Source organism: Gordionus sp. m RMFG-2023, chromosome 4 (assembly GCF_954871325.1).
Source record: "Gordionus sp. m RMFG-2023 chromosome 4, tfGorSpeb1-WG-v2, whole genome shotgun sequence".
NCBI classification, from domain to species: Eukaryota; Metazoa; Nematomorpha; class Gordioida; order Chordodea; family Parachordodidae; genus Gordionus; species Gordionus sp. m RMFG-2023.
The window spans coordinates 8,694,677-8,712,875 of NC_088778.1; the positions used below are offsets into that span (position 1 = coordinate 8,694,677).

The 18,199-nt window shown below is 26.4% G+C and overlaps 1 protein-coding gene across 6 annotated transcripts in view; it reads right to left on the reverse strand.

Moving 5' to 3' along the window:
* LOC135928756 (uncharacterized) overlaps nucleotides 1-13,869 on the reverse strand; it is a 36,714-nt gene extending 22,845 nt beyond the window's left edge. For 5 of the 6 annotated variants that reach the window (XR_010572380.1, XR_010572379.1, XR_010572381.1 and 2 more), the window contains exons 1-3: nucleotides 10,553-10,677; nucleotides 10,218-10,505; nucleotides 2,899-3,414 (exon numbers count right to left, since the gene is read on the reverse strand). Coding sequence is in view for 2 of the 6 variants with exons in the window: in XM_065465218.1 (XP_065321290.1) it covers nucleotides 2,899-3,414; nucleotides 10,218-10,505; nucleotides 10,553-10,600 (852 nt within the window). In the remaining 4 variants the exon portion in view is untranslated. Of the gene's footprint in view, nucleotides 1-2,898; nucleotides 3,415-10,217; nucleotides 10,517-10,552; nucleotides 10,678-13,765 lie in introns of those variants that run through there. The other variant, XR_010572382.1, reaches the window with a different exon arrangement.
* Nucleotides 13,870-18,199: the final 4,330 nt, after the last annotated feature.

The following is an 18,199-nucleotide window of genomic DNA, read 5'->3' on the forward strand; positions in this document are numbered from 1 at the left end:
TAAGGTCTTCGAATTAAAATTTAAACATTTTATCGAATCCCTTTTAGGCTTAAATTTTTCCGATTTCAATTGGTCCCTCGCCTCTATGCCCGCTTACCGGGGTGGACTGGGATTGTCACCCCCCTTCCTTATGGCAATTGCGTGTTTTCTTTCATCTCGAATATCCTTCGCCGATTCTATTTCCTCGCTTATCGAGTTGGACAATCCCCTTCTATCTTCAGCTAAACAAGAGTGGCTTACTCTAATCACCCAAGGCTCCGAGCAGCCAATTTCCTGTCATCTAAAGAGCTTCCTGGTCCCTATGCTTCAATGCTCGTTTGAAAAACTTTGTATTCCTGAGCTAACTAACCTTCAACTGCTCAGAAACGCAAAAAAAAACTCTAACGGCCATGAATGGCTAGACGCGATTCCGAGTGGTAAAAAGGAAACGTTACTCACAGACGATGAGTTTCAAACTGCCATTGGCCATAGGCTTGGTTGCTTTATCCCTTATGTGGACACCTGTGCTGCCTGTCACAAACAGGTTGATCCTTTCTCTAGACATTGTTTCTCGTGCCTCAAAGTCAGTGGCCGTTTCCTGAGGCACGACAACCTTAATAGGTTAATCGGCAAAGCCTTGATTTCGGCCGGTTTCCCCAATAGCTTGGAGCCATTGGGTCTCCTAAATGCTGACGGTAAGCGCCCTGACGGCATGTCTTTAACGTCTTGGCACGGCGGCAAAAGACTTGTCTGGGACGTCTCTTGTGTTACCTCCTTTCCGGCTAACGGAAATACCGACCCATTGGAACTACAAGAAACCAATAAGATTAATAAATATAGATTCCTCCCTAACTCTTTTATATTTATTCCCCTAATTTTTAGCGTCCTTGGAAACCCCGGTCCCCAATCCCTAAAGTTCTTAAATCAATTGGGTAGAAGAATTTCGTTAAGGACAGGGGTTAAAAACGAGTCCCTATCTCTTAAACAAAAAGTCCAATTTGAAATCCTAAAGGGGAACTACAAATGTTTCTTCGAAACACTCCCATTTCCCTCCTAGTTTATCAAATATAGTCATTTGTTTTATATTAAAAACTTTTTTGTTAATTATATATATATTTTGCATCGCAACTATATCTAGATTTTAACCACAAAAAAAAATATTTTTTCGTTATAATTAAACGTTTATGTTTTAATATATATATATATTTTTTTTCCGAGTATGTATTATGTATAATTTAATAGAATATTAATTGTAGCTATATTATTATATTTAAAAAAAAACTATTATTGCAAATAATAAATCATATTTCAAATATATTATATTATATTTTATTTGTAACTTTTATTTTATATAAAAGGTTGTTTTATTGAGATTTAAAAATATCTTAAATAAAAAAATTAACCAATAAGAAAATGAACCAATCATAAAAAAATAACATAAAAACAATAGCTTTCATAAAAAAATTACATAAAAAAAAATCGCATAAAAAAATAACAAAAAATCGCATAAAAAAATAACAAAAAATAACATTAAAAAATAACAAAAATAATTGCCCCTGAAAAGGTACCCTAACCAATATATCTATATTTTTAGTTCATATATTAATAATTACTTGGGGTAGTTATTTGAGCATTTTAATTCCAATAAATTTGAAGGTTAATTAGGATTCAAAAAAAATTTTCCTTTAATAGTTCATGATTTTTTTATTCCGGTCATTCTTGATGGGTTATCAACTAGTATATAAATAAAGGATTATTTATAGCCGAGCTAGATTTCTAAGCCGAGCGATATATAGTAAAAAATGATTTATTATGTCATTAGTCGAGAGACATTTCTCAGCCAAGCGATATTTAGTAATAAATGATTTATTATGTGGTTAGCCGAGCGTCATTTTTCAGCCGAGCAATATTTAGTAATAAAATAATTTATAGTGGTTAGCCAAGCGACATTTCTCATCCGAGCGATATTTAGTAATAAAATGATTTATTATGTGGTTAGCCGAGCGATATTTCCAGCCGAGCGATAAATAGACCCACCCTTTTACAATATATTTTTATTGTTATTTAATATTTTACATATAATTTTTAATATATTTTTAAACCATGTTATATCATTTAAAATTGAAAATTCTTATTTGTTTTTTTAAATATATTTCATTTTCATATCTTATATAATTTTATTTATAAATTGAAACCGTTTTTAAATAAAATTATTCGCAAAAGAAAAATAAAAAAAATTTTTTTTGATTATGGGGGAGGCGGGTTTCAACCCCAACCCCCCCCCCCCCCCTTGTCTATGCCACTAAGAACATTAGATGCCATGAGTTTGTCTAGGTTCATAATGAGAACATGAAGATGATTAACTTAATTTTGTAAATCATATGACAGTTTTAATTGAGGAGTTCCTCCGAGTAATATATATAATATACATGAACCTGGTAAATAACATGATAATTTATTTCATTTAATTACTAAGAATTAACATTTTTTATATAATTTTTTTTTTAAAAATCTAAAAATAAATAAGCGCTATAACCCTATATAGTTCTTAATTCGTAATATATTAATATAAAAAAAAGATTTTTTTTCTTAAATAGAAATTTCTACCGTAGATATTGTATGTAAAGAATAAAAATATGTTCAAATTAGTGTTGTTAAACAGCTTGATTTGAGCCAATTTTTAGCTAACTTAATCGTTTAATCCTAGACCTCGAGATTTAGCTAATACATGTACAAACCTTTGTTCAGACTTGCGTAATATATTTTTGGAAAAAATATTGAGTTAGCCCTTTTTAAAAATCGGTTTAAAACGGCCGTCTAACAACACTATTTCCAATATTTTGGAAAATTTGCTCTATTTATTTTTGCCTTTAATTTTTTTATAGCTAATATAACCATACTCAAAAATATGAATTTAACCTCGCTACAATCTTCCATGACTATCCGATTAGCGACCAACACGTGCAGTTTCGAAGATTTGCTGCTATGAATACGCAATTGTCGGGATATAAGATATATTTCGCTGTCGTAACAGTCCTCGATGAACGCCGAGGTTAAGATTGGTCCGGTTTTAATCGTGCAATTCCTTATATTGCTCAATTTCAGGTTAGGGATGGTGTGAAAAATAAAGATTTGACAATTTTTGATGTTTTCTACAATTAAATTAACATTCCGAGTTTGATTTTGATCTAGATTTATAACGACATTTTCGAGATTTTTCAGAACTACTGGTTTTTTATCACATAACTCTTGCGATTTAGGATCAATTTTCATCAGGATGAGCGATGAGTCGTCGATGGTGTTTGAGGAATCTCTATACAAGCTAGAAGGATTTATGGCAGCGTCTATGGTATCTAGCTTTAAATCCAACGGCAAAATGTTGATAACATCCAATTCTTTGGTGATTTGAGTAATAAATTTGCGATAGCTTATAATCTTTAAATTAGTTTACATTTGCTTTAACAATTAAAATGGCATATATTATTTTCATAATATTCTTATCCTGGAGTTAATTTGTGCAACTGAAATTACTGGGGTTTTTTCTCATAAATGTTATTGCGGCTTTAACAGACCGGGTTAAATTATATCGAAAAAATTGTTTTTACTTTTTCAAAATTAGAATTCTTTTTTTGAAAAATTTGAATATCGACCAAAAAACAATATTTTTGTCTTCATTTTTGAAAACGAATGAAACTTCGTATAATATTTATATAACATCCAACTTATAGTAATTATAGCTCTTTAAAGCTCTAGCCTAAAATGTATCCGGAGTTTTGAGCTCTCGAAGTCTAATACAGGTATCATCCTGGTTTTAGTAATCTAATATTATCCGATAAATTTTTAATCTAAATTTATTGCAGCCCTTAAAATTCTTTTTAAGAAAATATAAAAGTTAAAACTTCAGTGTCGATGTATTTCCGATAAAACAACTATGAGATATTTTGAACTAGCCTTATTTTTAGAAGACAAAACTGACCTGTGATTATGTACATTACTATATATTTAAATTTAAGTAAAAATTAGAATTGAAGAAATAAAAATATATCATTTCCTTTATTTATAATTTTAGGAATAAAAACACCAAAGATAGATGGTGCTATATTTTAATAATTATTATTTCCGATGAATTATTATTAGTGCTCTAAGGTAACTTTGGTAAAAGTAACGTGGTTACAAGATGGGCCTTTTTTTAATTTCTTTTTTTTTGAGTAATGGTAATGCAAAATGTTACTCGTTATTAAATTTTTCTATTAAAAAATATAAAAAGAGTAGATTGTATTTTTATATATATTATATAACTTTAAAATTTTATAAATAATTTAAGCCGAGTTTTTAATTCAAATCAACCGCTAAAGTCCTTCATTTTTATTTTATATTTGGTGTTAAATTTTATACAGTCAAGATTGTTAATCTAATATTGAATCAATCAGTGTATGTTATTTTATATTCTCTATTATTATTTTGTTGTATTCCATATCAAATCAACTGAAGATTCAACCCGACCCTCTTCGATTTTTTTTAAAATTTGCATGATGGTAGTATATACACTAACTAGCAATAATATAACATTTTAATTCACAACTCAGCTTACTTCATGAGATATGGCCATCTTTAGAAACGCGAAAAGTTCAAAATACACCATATTTAATTTTAAATATATCAAAAAGTAATTAAACTAAAGGTATAATTTAAACTTTATTAAATAACTCTAGAATAGCCCTTTAATATGATATAAAATTTATTATATTAAAAATAATTTTATTACCAAAAACCGGAAATAGAAAACCGGAAATGGTTATAAAATAAAAATTGCCCTTTTTTTTCTTTCAAAATTTTTTAACAAATAGACATTATATATCTTAATATTTGTACAAAATCCTAGATTGGGACCATTACTGGGCCAATAGTTATTACGCTTTAAATATAAATAGTATGGCTTAAATTCTATATTATACGAAATGAGTAATTATTTTTTTAACAAAAGTGATAATATTTGTGAATAATAGTATTATAACTGAAATCCGAACCCCATCTTAAGATTTATATTCCCCCCCCCAAAAAAAAAAAATTTCATCTTAAATTCGAGATTTTTGACCTGGCTATTCTATGAGTGAATTATCTAGATTATTTTCTTTGCCGGATAAAAAATAATCTTTGTGATCGTCAGAAATATATTTTCATAAAGATTATTTTCTACTTATAATTAATTATCAAATAAAATAATTATCATAAAAATCAAATTCAATTCCAACAGCAACAGCCGTCATTTTTATTGATTAATTTTATAAAGCCATTTTTCTAAGAAAATAAATTATCGGTATTCATTATCCAATTTATTTTTAATTTAAAATAATTATTTAAAATTAATAGCTATCTTTTATTCCTTACCAAAAAAATTTAAATGTCTAGAAAAGTTATTTCTATTCCAGTAAAGTGCTGTAATCCCTTTAAAATAAAATCTTATTCAGTAAGTTACGATCTTAGAAATGTTTTACAATGGATGATAGAAGTGAATTCTAGCTTATCAATTAATCAAAAAATTTGTAGCTCTTGCCGGAAATTAAAAAAATATTCAACAAATCTGATCTCACCTTTTACTTCTACGATCCCGATCACATTACCTTCTATTTCTAATTTACCTTCTACCTCAACTATTAATGAAACATTTAGCGATTCTGAACCTGATCAACCATGCAATAATCCCGACTCTTATGCAGATTTTAATACTTCAATTTCAACTTTAAATGAAACTGCCATTTTTAGGGGAGACACCTATTAAAAAGAAAAGGTTAAATGAAAAAAAAATATCTTGTAAATAAATTTTTGAAAATTCAGGGAAAAATTAAAAAAGTTTTTAAAATAAATTTAGAGGATCAAGCAAAAAAAGATGAAGCCGAAATCATAAATCAACTGAAAGAAAAATTTGCTACAAGTTCTCGCAATGAAAATACAAATTTTAACAGTTTTACCAAAATCTTGGACTCTTGATAAAATTGAAAAGGAATTTTCAACCACAAATTTTATGGCCCGGACAGCTAAACAATTAGTTGAAGAAAAGGGTGTTTTGTCAAACCCAAAAATCATAAATTAAATATCTTAATTCCTCATGCATTTATTTCTTCGGAACAATCTTCATTTTTTAAGTCATTAAAATCGAATTTAAAGGATGGGGAATATCTAATAATATCCGATTTTGCAGAGAACTACGCTTTTGTAGTTCAAGATCACGCTAAAGGCTTCCATTGGACTAATAATCAGGCAACACTTCATCCATTTATGATTTATTACTGCGAAAGCGGTACCATCAAACATATAAGTTACGTAGTTATATCAGATTGTCTAAAACACAATATTTGTTCCTTTTATTTATTTCAAATAAATTTAATTCAATTCTTGAAAGAAACATTTGATAAGATTTCAATAATTTATTATTTTTCTGATGAAGCCGTTACCCAGTATAAGAACAAAAAAAACTTTGTAAACCTCTACAACCATTATAATGATTTTGGGATCAAGGCAGAATGGCATTTTTTTGCAACTGCACATGGCAAAACTCCTTGTGATAGTTTAGGGGGAATTACAAAGAAGTTTGCTGCTAGAGCAAGCCTGCAACGTCCTTATGAAAATCATATATTAACTCCTATGAATTTATATAATTATGCGAGAATTAATATCCCGGGTATTAATTATACATTTGTCAGCAACGTTGAATATTTAAGAATGGAAACCAATCTCGAAAATAGATTTTTAACGGCCAAACTAATTCCCGGGACACAAAAATATCATTTATTTATTCCAATGGAAGGAAAAATGAAAGTCAAACGTTATTCTAATACATTAGATAATTTAAAGTATGATATTATTTAATTTAATATGTTTATAACAATATTAATTTTCCATTTGATATTCATGTAATATAAATAATTAGCTAAATAAAGTTATAAATATTTTTACAATTATTTTCTCTCTAAAATAAAATCGCTAAACTTATATGTTAAATATGACATAATGTCTACTAGTGGGCTCACAGCCCGAAACATTATAAAAAAAATATAATCGGTCCGATCATAAAGGAATTTTCTTTTTATTTGTTTCGTAAATTATACTATATATTTGGTATAATTTAGGATTTAAGCCATACTATTTATATTTAAAGCGTAATAACTATTGGCCCAGTAATGGTCCCAATCTAAAATTTTGTACAAATATTAAGAAATATAATGTCTATTTGTAAAAAAAATTTGAAAGAAAAAAAAAGAGCAGTTTTTATTTTATAGCTATTTCCGGTTTTCTATTTCCGGTTTTTGGTAATAGACTTTTTTATTAATAAAATAATTTTTATATCTTATTAAAGGGCTATTCTAGAGCTACTTAATAAAATTTAAATCATGCCTTCAGCTTAATCACTTTTTGAGATATTTAAAATTAAATATACAGTATTTTGGAATTTTCGCGTTTCTAAAGATGGCCATATCTCATGAAGTAAGCCAATTTGAAAAGTAAAATTTTACATTTTTATTAGTTAGTGTATATACTACCAACATACAAATTTTTAAAAAAATCGAAGGGGGTCGGGTTGAGAATCGACTTTTTTTGGTTGATTTAATATGGAATACAACATATGTTAATAGTACTTATTCTTCAAATGAAGATGATTTAATTCTGCCCTCACCCCAATATGAAACATGTTATTACACCGATAAAGAAAATTAATGGCCCTAAGTGTAGATGTGCCCTAATTCAAATATTTGAACCTCGATGTGAAGCTCAAATCTAAAAAAGCACATAAAAGTATAGATTGTGTTATAGATGAAAAAAAAATTATGAGGTTATGAATGAAGATTCTAGTGAAGATGATCTATAAGATGTTTTTGAAAAATCATTTTTAAAATATTTATAATAAATTCCCCCCATTAAAATTTTTTTTAACTAAATTTAACAACCTCCCATCCTCTGCACCAGTTGAATGTGTGTTTAGCACAGAGAGCGCTGTGTTGACGATAATCACTCGCTCTTGTTTATTTGTTCAAAACCTAAAAATAAATAAATTAATTATTACAAAATGAACTTATCCTATTATATTTTATTTTTTAATATCTATGTGGGAAAAAAATGAAAGGAAAATTTATTTATATTTAGTATTTGTAACTTGTTACTTTTTTTGAATAGCGAATAACGCGTTCTTTTTTTCACAAGATAACGGGTAACGGTAAAGTGTTCTTTTTTTTGAACGTAAAAAGTAAAGCGTTTTTTTTGTGAAGTAATTATTACAACACAAATAATCATTATACAAAAATACGCTTAAATATAGCAGAAACCTGCAGAGTAGGCATCTTAATCTTTCTCCGGCCTTTATGAAAATGATATATTTTGGCCTGGAGAACCAAATTTAAAAAAAAAAATATTTCTGGGCCTTAGGAATTAAATTGATGTCAAAAAATTGAGGAAGCTCGAAAAATAAGGTTTTGCATAGGATTCCCCATTAAACGGGGCCATTTTATTAGATGAGGTGGCCACATTCATGGCCCCAGTTGCATCCTATAAATTTATTTATTAGAAATATGATCGTTGCTAGGGAAAGGATTTGAATCCTCGTACTTTGGGTAAAACTTATTGATAATAATCTTTAACAAGAATACAAATAATGGATAATCATATTTGAAACATATTTTGGGCATTGATGAATGAGAGATAGATAGTCAGAAAATTATAATAGGTGTTTAAAATATTGAATTTATAAAAAAAAAAGTTATTTTACATAATAGTGGATATATATTTGTTACATATATGATTATTTATAAGGCTGTGTCCTAAATATCAAAAATATAAATTAATTTTTAACATAAGCTATTTTTAATGTAGAAAATAAAATAGTGTTCTAAATCATTTCTAGTCATTTACAAAAATTTATCATTTTTTTTAAATAAATTTTAATAAAATTTTGCTTAAAATTTATAAATTTGTGTAATTTTTATGAAAAAGCTAATAAGTAATAAATATTAAAGTATTTGTTGGCATTGCAATTTTCGTATTTTATTTTCGTTTTTCTATATTTTAATTTTTGCAAAACTTAAAAAAAAATTAATAGAAGATTTGGATATGTGTTATAATTTTATTAATTTGCAAAAATATAGAAATTTTGAGGTTTTTACAAAATATTTAGAACACTGCTAATATAAATTCCCTGTTTTTATGTTTAAAAAAATATTATAATTATTTCCTAATGTATTTTTTTATTCGCAAGAAAACAAAATAATATCGTAATTTTTACTTAAACCTTTATATCTAATTTTTTCTTACATATTAAATATATAGGGCTACGATAATTCATTTATTTTTTAATGAAAATACATCGATGCCAAGAAATTCTTAAAAATGCTATCATTGAAAAAAATATTTTTAAGGCTAAAAATTTTTTAAATAATTTATACATTTGGACCTAATATTTATAGAGTAATTTGACATTCTTAAAATCAAAATCGCATTTATATTGAACTTTGAGAGCCCGTAACTATGGATCTTTTTGAGCCAATGTTTTAAAATTTTGATTTTATATAAATTTTACATGATATAATGTACCCCTTCTCATAATTTTTGAAAAGGGTAGTCGAAATTATCAGTCGATTTGACATGAAATTTTACCCAACATTATAATTTAAAAAAATTTTTTGTGTTTTTCTTTCAGATCATTGTTTATGATGACTTATTGTATATTCATTTTTAAGGCGGGGAGATACAGTGAATTTTTTAAAAATGATATTTACGAAAAAAGGCAAATTGCCGAATTCGCTACTCTTAAGGAGCAGAAGTATTTCAACTTTCTTAAAGATGGGAATGCACAAATATAATAAAAATTAATTTATATCATTATATAACTAGCGCATTTATTAATTGTAAAATAATGTTATATATAAATCATAGACCTGCAGGCCCGGTTTTAAGCCCGGGCCGTATTTTAATTTTTTCAATTATACCCGGGTCTGGCCTAAAAAAAATTTTTAAAAAAATACCCGGTCCGGGCCTTATATTTTAAATCGCCATTATTAGCTATAAAAATAAATGTAATATATTTTTTAAAAATCGGGGCCAAGCCTGAAAATAAAACCGACCGAAAAAATATTTTAAAAAAAATCTGAGCCGAGCTAGGCCGTGTTAATGGTATCACTGCAGGTCTCTGATATAAATACCTAAGAGAGGTTAAATCCTCCACCCAACAATATTATTATGAAAAATGTAACTTGATAATTAGAGAATAAATTGCTATTTTCGTCGATCATTCCATAGAAAAGCTTAATGTCATCAGCAAGTTTGCTTAAACTCCCGTTCAGAATTTCGCTACCGCTGCCGGCATTTTTCAAAGACAATAGCTGATCGGTTATTCCACGTTTTAAATTTTCTAATTTATCGATAGATTCGGATTTACTAGTTTTAGACAATTGGCGAGCTTTTAACTTGTCACCTTGACGAGATTCTAGTTTTTTCAGCAAATGACTAGGAATATTAAATTTGGGACTGTTGGACATGACCTGATAATTATCTTTTTAGTTAAATTATTTGCAATTATATCAATAACTTTGATGCAATTTTTTTTTAGCTCCAGAGAAATTATGTCGGATATCATTGCATGAGTTTTTAACAATAGTTCTAAAAAAACCTGCAGATATTCTGACCTGGTTTTTTAATAGTCTCCTAACTTATTCTATACAAGTTATATTAATTTTTATTTGGTACTATCTAAAATACAAACGTTTAACTAATGCAAATAAAAAATTAATGTTTTTACAAAAAATTTCAATATTTTTATTTAAAAAATAAAATCTTGTTAGTTAAATAAGATAAAATAATTTTATAATTTTTTTAAACATGTTTTTAGATTTCTATAGTGAAAATATTGGAGATGCACCATAAGCATATCGGCCGATACTTTCAGATTTAAAAGATACAAATGTTTGATAACCAAAATTATAATTTAAAAAAAAGGCCTGTATAAGTTATGAATTAATAAGATTTAAAAAATTTTATCTAAAAATTTCTAAATGGATAAAGAAAAAAAGCATTGTTAATCTGTTTCCATATTCATTTTACTTCTTAATATAGTTGTGGAATTAACTAGTTATGATAAACAGGAACCTGCATGCCAGGCGCGTAACCAATGGGGGGGAAAGGGGGAAATTCCCCCCCCATCGCAAATTTGACTATTTTCATAAATATCATTTTAAGCTAATAAAAATTTTACCCCCACCCCCAGAACCCCCCCCCCACCAATCAAAATTTTACAAATATTTGAATATCAATTTTCCAACATATTATTCAAAAATATTAATAAAATGGAAAAATATTTAGTCAAAGAGATTGAAATCAAACGATAATTTATAAATAAGGCTGAGCATGAAAAAAAGTAATGTGTCGTTAGCAGCGATATCATTATTGAATTCAATTGATCAATCAGAGTTTATCATTGCTGCTAGTTGCATCAATAAATTATTTTTAGCTCGCTACTTTGTAGAAATTTACAAAAACCAAATTTAGATTTGGTTCAGGTTATTGATTTGGCGGAAAATATACATGAACAGGTAGATACAATAAGAATGAATGTAGATAAATATTTTCATAATATTTATCTAGACGTTGAATCGAAGGCTAAATTTTATGATATAATACTAATTAAACCTCGTCTAGCACCTAGGCCATTATTGAGATGAAGATAAATATTGGCTCAACTGAAGAATATTATAAAATATCCATTTTCATCCCATTCTTAGATACTTTTTTATCACAAATAAAAGTACGGGTTTTAGATAAAAAACAAGTCTTTAGCAATCTTCAAGTTTTATTACCCAAAGATCCTTCTTCATTTTCAAATGCCACTATTGGTAAAATTAAATATTTAGAAAAATTTTATTCCTATGAGATTGATACTGAAATAAATTTAATCAGTGAATTCGAATTGTGGTACAAATATTTATATGTTTAGCTATTTTACCTTCGCATGCTATTGATGCGCTCAATCGGTGTAAAGAAACCTTGGCTCAATTTCCTAATATTTCGAAGTTGTTTTATATTCTTGCATGTTTGCCTATTACAACATGTACGAATGAAAGGACTTTTTCTAACTTGAGAAGGTTGAAAACATATTTACGAAGTACTGAATCTCGGCTAAATGGGTTAGCTCTGTTAAATATACACAGAGATTTGGTTCCAATGACAAACGAAATAATTAAAAATCTTGTATTTGATAAGAAGTTAAAAAAACTTGTTAATTTAATTATTTTCAAGTCAATATTTTAAACTACTATTAGTATTTTCAATAAAAAAAGTATATTCTACTTATATTGTATGAGAATTTAAGCTGAGGCTAGTTTTTAAAGCAAATTTTATAAAAAAAATGACATTACACTTTATTTCAACTTTACATTTAAAAAAACCTTTACATTTAAAAAAACTTTATTAAATATACTATACCTAACTTGAAATAATAAAAAAGAGGCTTGTAATATCCTATCCATAAGCACGAATTAGTAAATAATAGTTAAAAATAGAAATATAATTATTATTAAATTATTCATAATTTAATAGAATAGCTAAATAAGACCCGGCCGAAGGCCAGGGAAAACTGGGCTAAAAGGGGTTTGGGGGCAAAGCCCCCAAAAAATTATTTCCCCCCCTATAAGAAAATCCTCCGGATACACTACTGCTGCATGCACAGTCCGGAAAATCATATGTTCTTAAAATTCTGGGCTAGGCTTAAAATTTAAAAATTTGGGCCAGGCTAATAAAAGATTATTTTATATTTTTGATTTTACTTTTTAAACAATCTGCGAAATACAGTTAAAATTGTTAAAGAATGATCAAAAATAAAAATTTGGCAAGGTCAATTTCCAAAAATAAGGCTGGGCTTGAATATATTTTCACCAAATCCAGGCTGGCCTAAAATTGCAGCCTATTTATATCACTATCCTTTATAGGATAATTTTAAATTAATTTTTTGTTAGTATTAAATTATTTATAAATTTCAGGGGTTCTCATTTAGGTGGCTAATAACCCCCCCTCCCCTTCACATAGTGATGTTACTGCTGTAGTCTCTATAAAATATAAATTACAAACACAATTTTCACTAATATTGAAGCATATTTAATATTTTATGGCGATTAATAATCAAAAAACCATTAGCTTGAGTTTTTGGATTATATCTCATAAATCAAAATTGGTTTTGGCATTGGGTATCAGCAAATAGTGTATTATGTGTTAATCTCAAAAATTTTATAAATAATAGTTAGGCTGAGCAATGGTGTATCAGCTAATTCAACTCAATATATGGGTACATGGCAAAGAAAGTCTGCTAAAGAGATACATATCAATTTATTTGATTTCATTTTTTAAAAAAACTATTAAAATTTTTAGGGTTAAAAAAATCAGGTGAAAATATTAATATTTTTTCAGGGTGTCTAAATGCCTCTGTATACCACTCAAGGGTTAAATTCTTAAAATATCTGAATTTAAAAATTAATTGCAATGGTTTAGGATGATTAAAAAATAAATGCATCATTCATGTTAAATCATACTAAATGAAGGTGTAAAATTTAATTATTGTAATAAATAACTGTCAACTTTTATTATTTAATTGCTCAATTAATGGAAAAATAAATAGATGATACATCAGTTTAAAGATTATTTTTAATCATAAAAATTTAATTCAATTTAAAATTTATAGAAATATACTTTCATAAAATATTAAACAAATAAATATTTTATTAATAAATATCATTTAATCTAAACATAATTTTACTATAATATTATAAATCCTCTTCACTATTAAGGGATTTAATAAGAAATTTCAATTTATATGTATTCTTCAACAAAAATCATCTAAAAAGCGTTTTCTATGTGTATGAATGAAAAAAATATCTAATGCCAGAAACTGTTTATTTTATATTAGATAGGGATTCAATTAATTATACGGAAATTTATCCTCATCAAACTTCCGGTGAAAATTTGAAGTGATAAAACGGTAAATATTATTTTATTTTAATCATATTTATTTACAGATTCTATGAACATTATATCTCAATATTGAAGTAATTATAACTTACACTAAAGAAATTAAGCGTAAAATCAGCCATCACCCACCTTTAAAGTAATTAAATTATACTGTAGTTCTCGGGTATAGGATTTTTCTTTGTCCCACTCCTTTTAAATTATAGCCTATAGAGGTTTAAGCAACATTTTCGAAATTTTGTGCCTACAAGTACGTGCGGCTTGCCCACAAACGGGTGGAGGGCTACTCATTTTTTTACTTTTATACCCAAAGTAAATTGCTCCAATTAGATGGAAATGAGGAAAACCTAGCGTAGCTCTGTTGAGTATTCAACGTTAGAGGGCGATGCGCTATATATCACGTATCAGGTATATTAGATAGGAATGTAAAAATTTAATATCATATTATTTATAAAATAATAGGGTAACTCACTGAAACTCGAGTAAATTTTTAATATTATTTGTTTTATTTTATAAATATTTATTTTTTAATTTATTTTTTTTAAATATTTAAAAAACTAATAAATATGCGATCTGGATATTGGTATAAATTTTTGGGGAAAATTTTCATAATTCTATAACTTTACAATTTAAAACAGAGTATATTTAAAAAATTTAAAAAGGCGTGTGCTATGATGTTACTAAGTTAGGGCTATTAAATAAAATACTAGATAATTAATCAATTTATTTGAATAAACATAATATATAAAACTGATAATATAGATATATATAATTTCAAGGATATTAAAAATAGTTCTATATATATTTATATCATTTAAAAATTTAATTTATTTATTTAAATTTGACATATTTCTAATATTACGAAAATAGGAATATTAACATATATATAAATGAAAGGAAGATTTCTTACATTAGTATGAAGTATTTTGATTAATTTCCCAAAGTTTATAAAGTTTTTATTGGTTTTCCTTTTTCGATAATCAATTCATATCAAAATTTCTCGAGTTGAAAGATATTTTGAATAAATTTTCAACAACACAATTGCAATTATTAGACATTTTAAATTAATAAATGTTTTTAAAAAGGAAGAAATTTTTTATTTAAAAAGAAAAGATAAAAATTAAAATATAAATTTTTTTCTTTCTCCTTTATTTATTAACCCTTCAATACTCCGGTGAAAAAAATGACGTTAGTACTCGGGTGGGGTTTAATAGACCCCAATTTCAAATGTATATATCTCCAGTAATATTCATTATTTTCATTTGATATCTCGATATAAGATAGACCTAACCTTAAGCTTGATAAAATATTTAAATATTTTTATTTCTTAAGCCTAGATTAAAGATGATGAGGATGATTATAATTTGTGCCAAAATTTCTTAAAAAAGGCTTACTTTTTTAAATTTCAAATATAAAATTAAAAAAATAACTTATTCATCATATAATCATGATATTTCATAATATGGATTTTTATTCTTCAATATAAAAAAAAATTACACTAAAACATTCATATATAAAAAAAAATATAGAACATAAAAATTTACTCTGGTGGGGTCTCACAAACCCCAATCAGTCACAAAATGCTTATATCTTAAAAACTACTCAACCGAAATATATGAAATTTGGAATATAGATTCTAAGATATATTTGATGAAACTACTGAAGAATCCAGATCATAATAATTAACCGTTTTTATGTATTATCATTTCTAGCATGCCTGGGGTTTCATATACGCCATATTTTTAAAAAATATTAAAAAAATAAACAATTTTATATTGAACTCATGTTTATTTTTAAATGTAATAAAAAAAAATTTCACTAAAAATTTTCTTTTTTTTTAAGTAGTAATAAAAAATAATATTAATTTTTTAAAAGGCAGTAAAATAATAACGTAGCAAATATTTCATTTATTTTTTTACCGTAAAGAATAATATTCATTATCTTAACGTAGCATAAAAGATTGAATTAATATTTAAGAAAAATTGGAATGGAAGCAATGTTGCCTTTGCTTCTTAGAATGCTTCATCACTGCAATTTAGAAATAAAATACAATATGAACGATAAAAATAAAATATATTTGAAAAAAACAAAAAAGAATATATTAAAAACGATATAATAAATTTATAAATTTTATATAAAAAATATTAAAAAAACTAAAAAAAAAAAAGGGTACATATCTCCCTAGAAAGAATTGAATGCTTAGAAATTTGTGCTGACGAAGGTAGAATCCTTAGTTGTAGTCGCTTGTAATCTGTCTCCTTTATAGTGGTTGTATATATAATCGATGGTCCTAAAAATTTTCATAATATTTATCTTTCTTCTTTTCCTTTTTCTCTGTGAAATTCTACCAAACAATATTCAATGTTTGTTGGCAAATTATTTTTTATGGTGGCTAATGTTTTGATATTTTTAATAAAGGTAGGATTTTCAACAGTTGAAATTGGCTCAATACCACCAATAATAAAATTGACTATTAAATCGTCTCAATTTGGTTATGTTTTGTTTCAAAAATATAAAAGGTTTTTTGCCAATGAAGGATACAATGAGGAGCCTTATACATGATTATCTTTATTTTCCTTTTGCTTTTTTATTAAAAGCTTCTTCTGTTTTCTCTTAAAATTATAAATAATATAACATTTGTAAGTATTTATTTAGTATTTACCCTTAAGTATTTACAATCCTGCATGTGAAATAATGCTAACTGTAATTTTGGTATTTTTTGGAAAACATGTTTAACATTTTATCATCAAGGATTTGTTGATTTAAGAGATTACTTTAAGATAGGCTTTATAAATTGGCCAAGAAAATTCAATATTTTAACCTATGCTGACTGATTATTTTTTCTCATCACCTTAAATTAATAATTATTAAATACAATTATTTGAAATACCATGATGTGTATATCCATTAAGTAAAAAAAAACTATCTTATATTTTCGTAATAAAATAAACTTGGACATAAAAGCTATTCAATTGAATTCAAATCTTACTTTTTAATATAAAAAAACGTAAAATCAGATTATATCAAAATATATCTAAGGTTTATCTAGAAATAATCTAAATATTGACAATTTTTATAAAAGTGTATCTAGATACATATAGAGATATAACCTTACCCAACCATACTTGTATCTAGGTACTTTAAAAACTCTGCTCTGGTAATAAGGAAGTTAAAAATATCTCAAAGCTAAAAATGAATAAATCGAATGTATTTTTTAATCTAATTTTAATGAAGGCAATCTTTCTATTTTATATAAATAAATTAATGTTAATGTTGTATTAGTATCAGATAATATTATTTCTATAGGTTTTAAATGAAATTTTTCAATTTTATAAATGATATTTTTATCTATATTGTTGTACACGGTTCAGTGTGGCTTTTGAATGACTAGCGACCATGATTATCTGGATTATCTTTATGCTCGATTTATATAATTAAATTAGAAGAAATCTAAAGAGGAAAATGTAATGATCAGATGCGTAAATGAATATAAAATCTAAAAAATATTTTAGTTTAAAAATCGTAAAATGCTTAATTATACACGAAATTCTAGTCATTCTTTAGAGGTTTTTAATATAGTGATTTTTAGTGGTGGCAGGTTTTCTTAGTTGTTTTTTTTAAAATTTAGTATTAGTTGTATTCAGTTAGAAGTTTTGAATGTGTTAATGAAAAATATTTTTCCTCCAAAAATTTGCCTGTTCTCGTAAATAAATTTAAATCTAAAAAATCGCTAAACCCCTCACCCCCGCCCCACCAACTCCCTTAGAAATATAAATAAAATATTAATATAAAGAAGAAGTTGTAAGAGAAATTAGTAAAAGTCGACAACTTTTTAAAATAACTACTATAATTTAAAATTTTAGAAAAGAAAGAGTGAAAATCAAAATTATTTTTATAAAATTTGAATATAGACAAAGGCCTATAATAAGTGAACCCTAAAGACGTCCAAAAAATGAATGGGAAACTCCACCTACTAGTGGTTCCACCAACCCCCACCACTCCCTTACCAAATTCTTGGCTACGATTATAACTAGTGTTGTTATAAACGCCCAATTTGGGTCAATTTTTAAAAACCATTTGATTAAGATTTTAGCCAAAATAATATTATTTATGAGATTTGGTAAATAGTGGTCCAAACCTTTCTAACATAACAACCTATATCGCTTACCATTATAATATTTTTTGTTTTGATAAATATGTGTACATATACTATATAAATATGTAG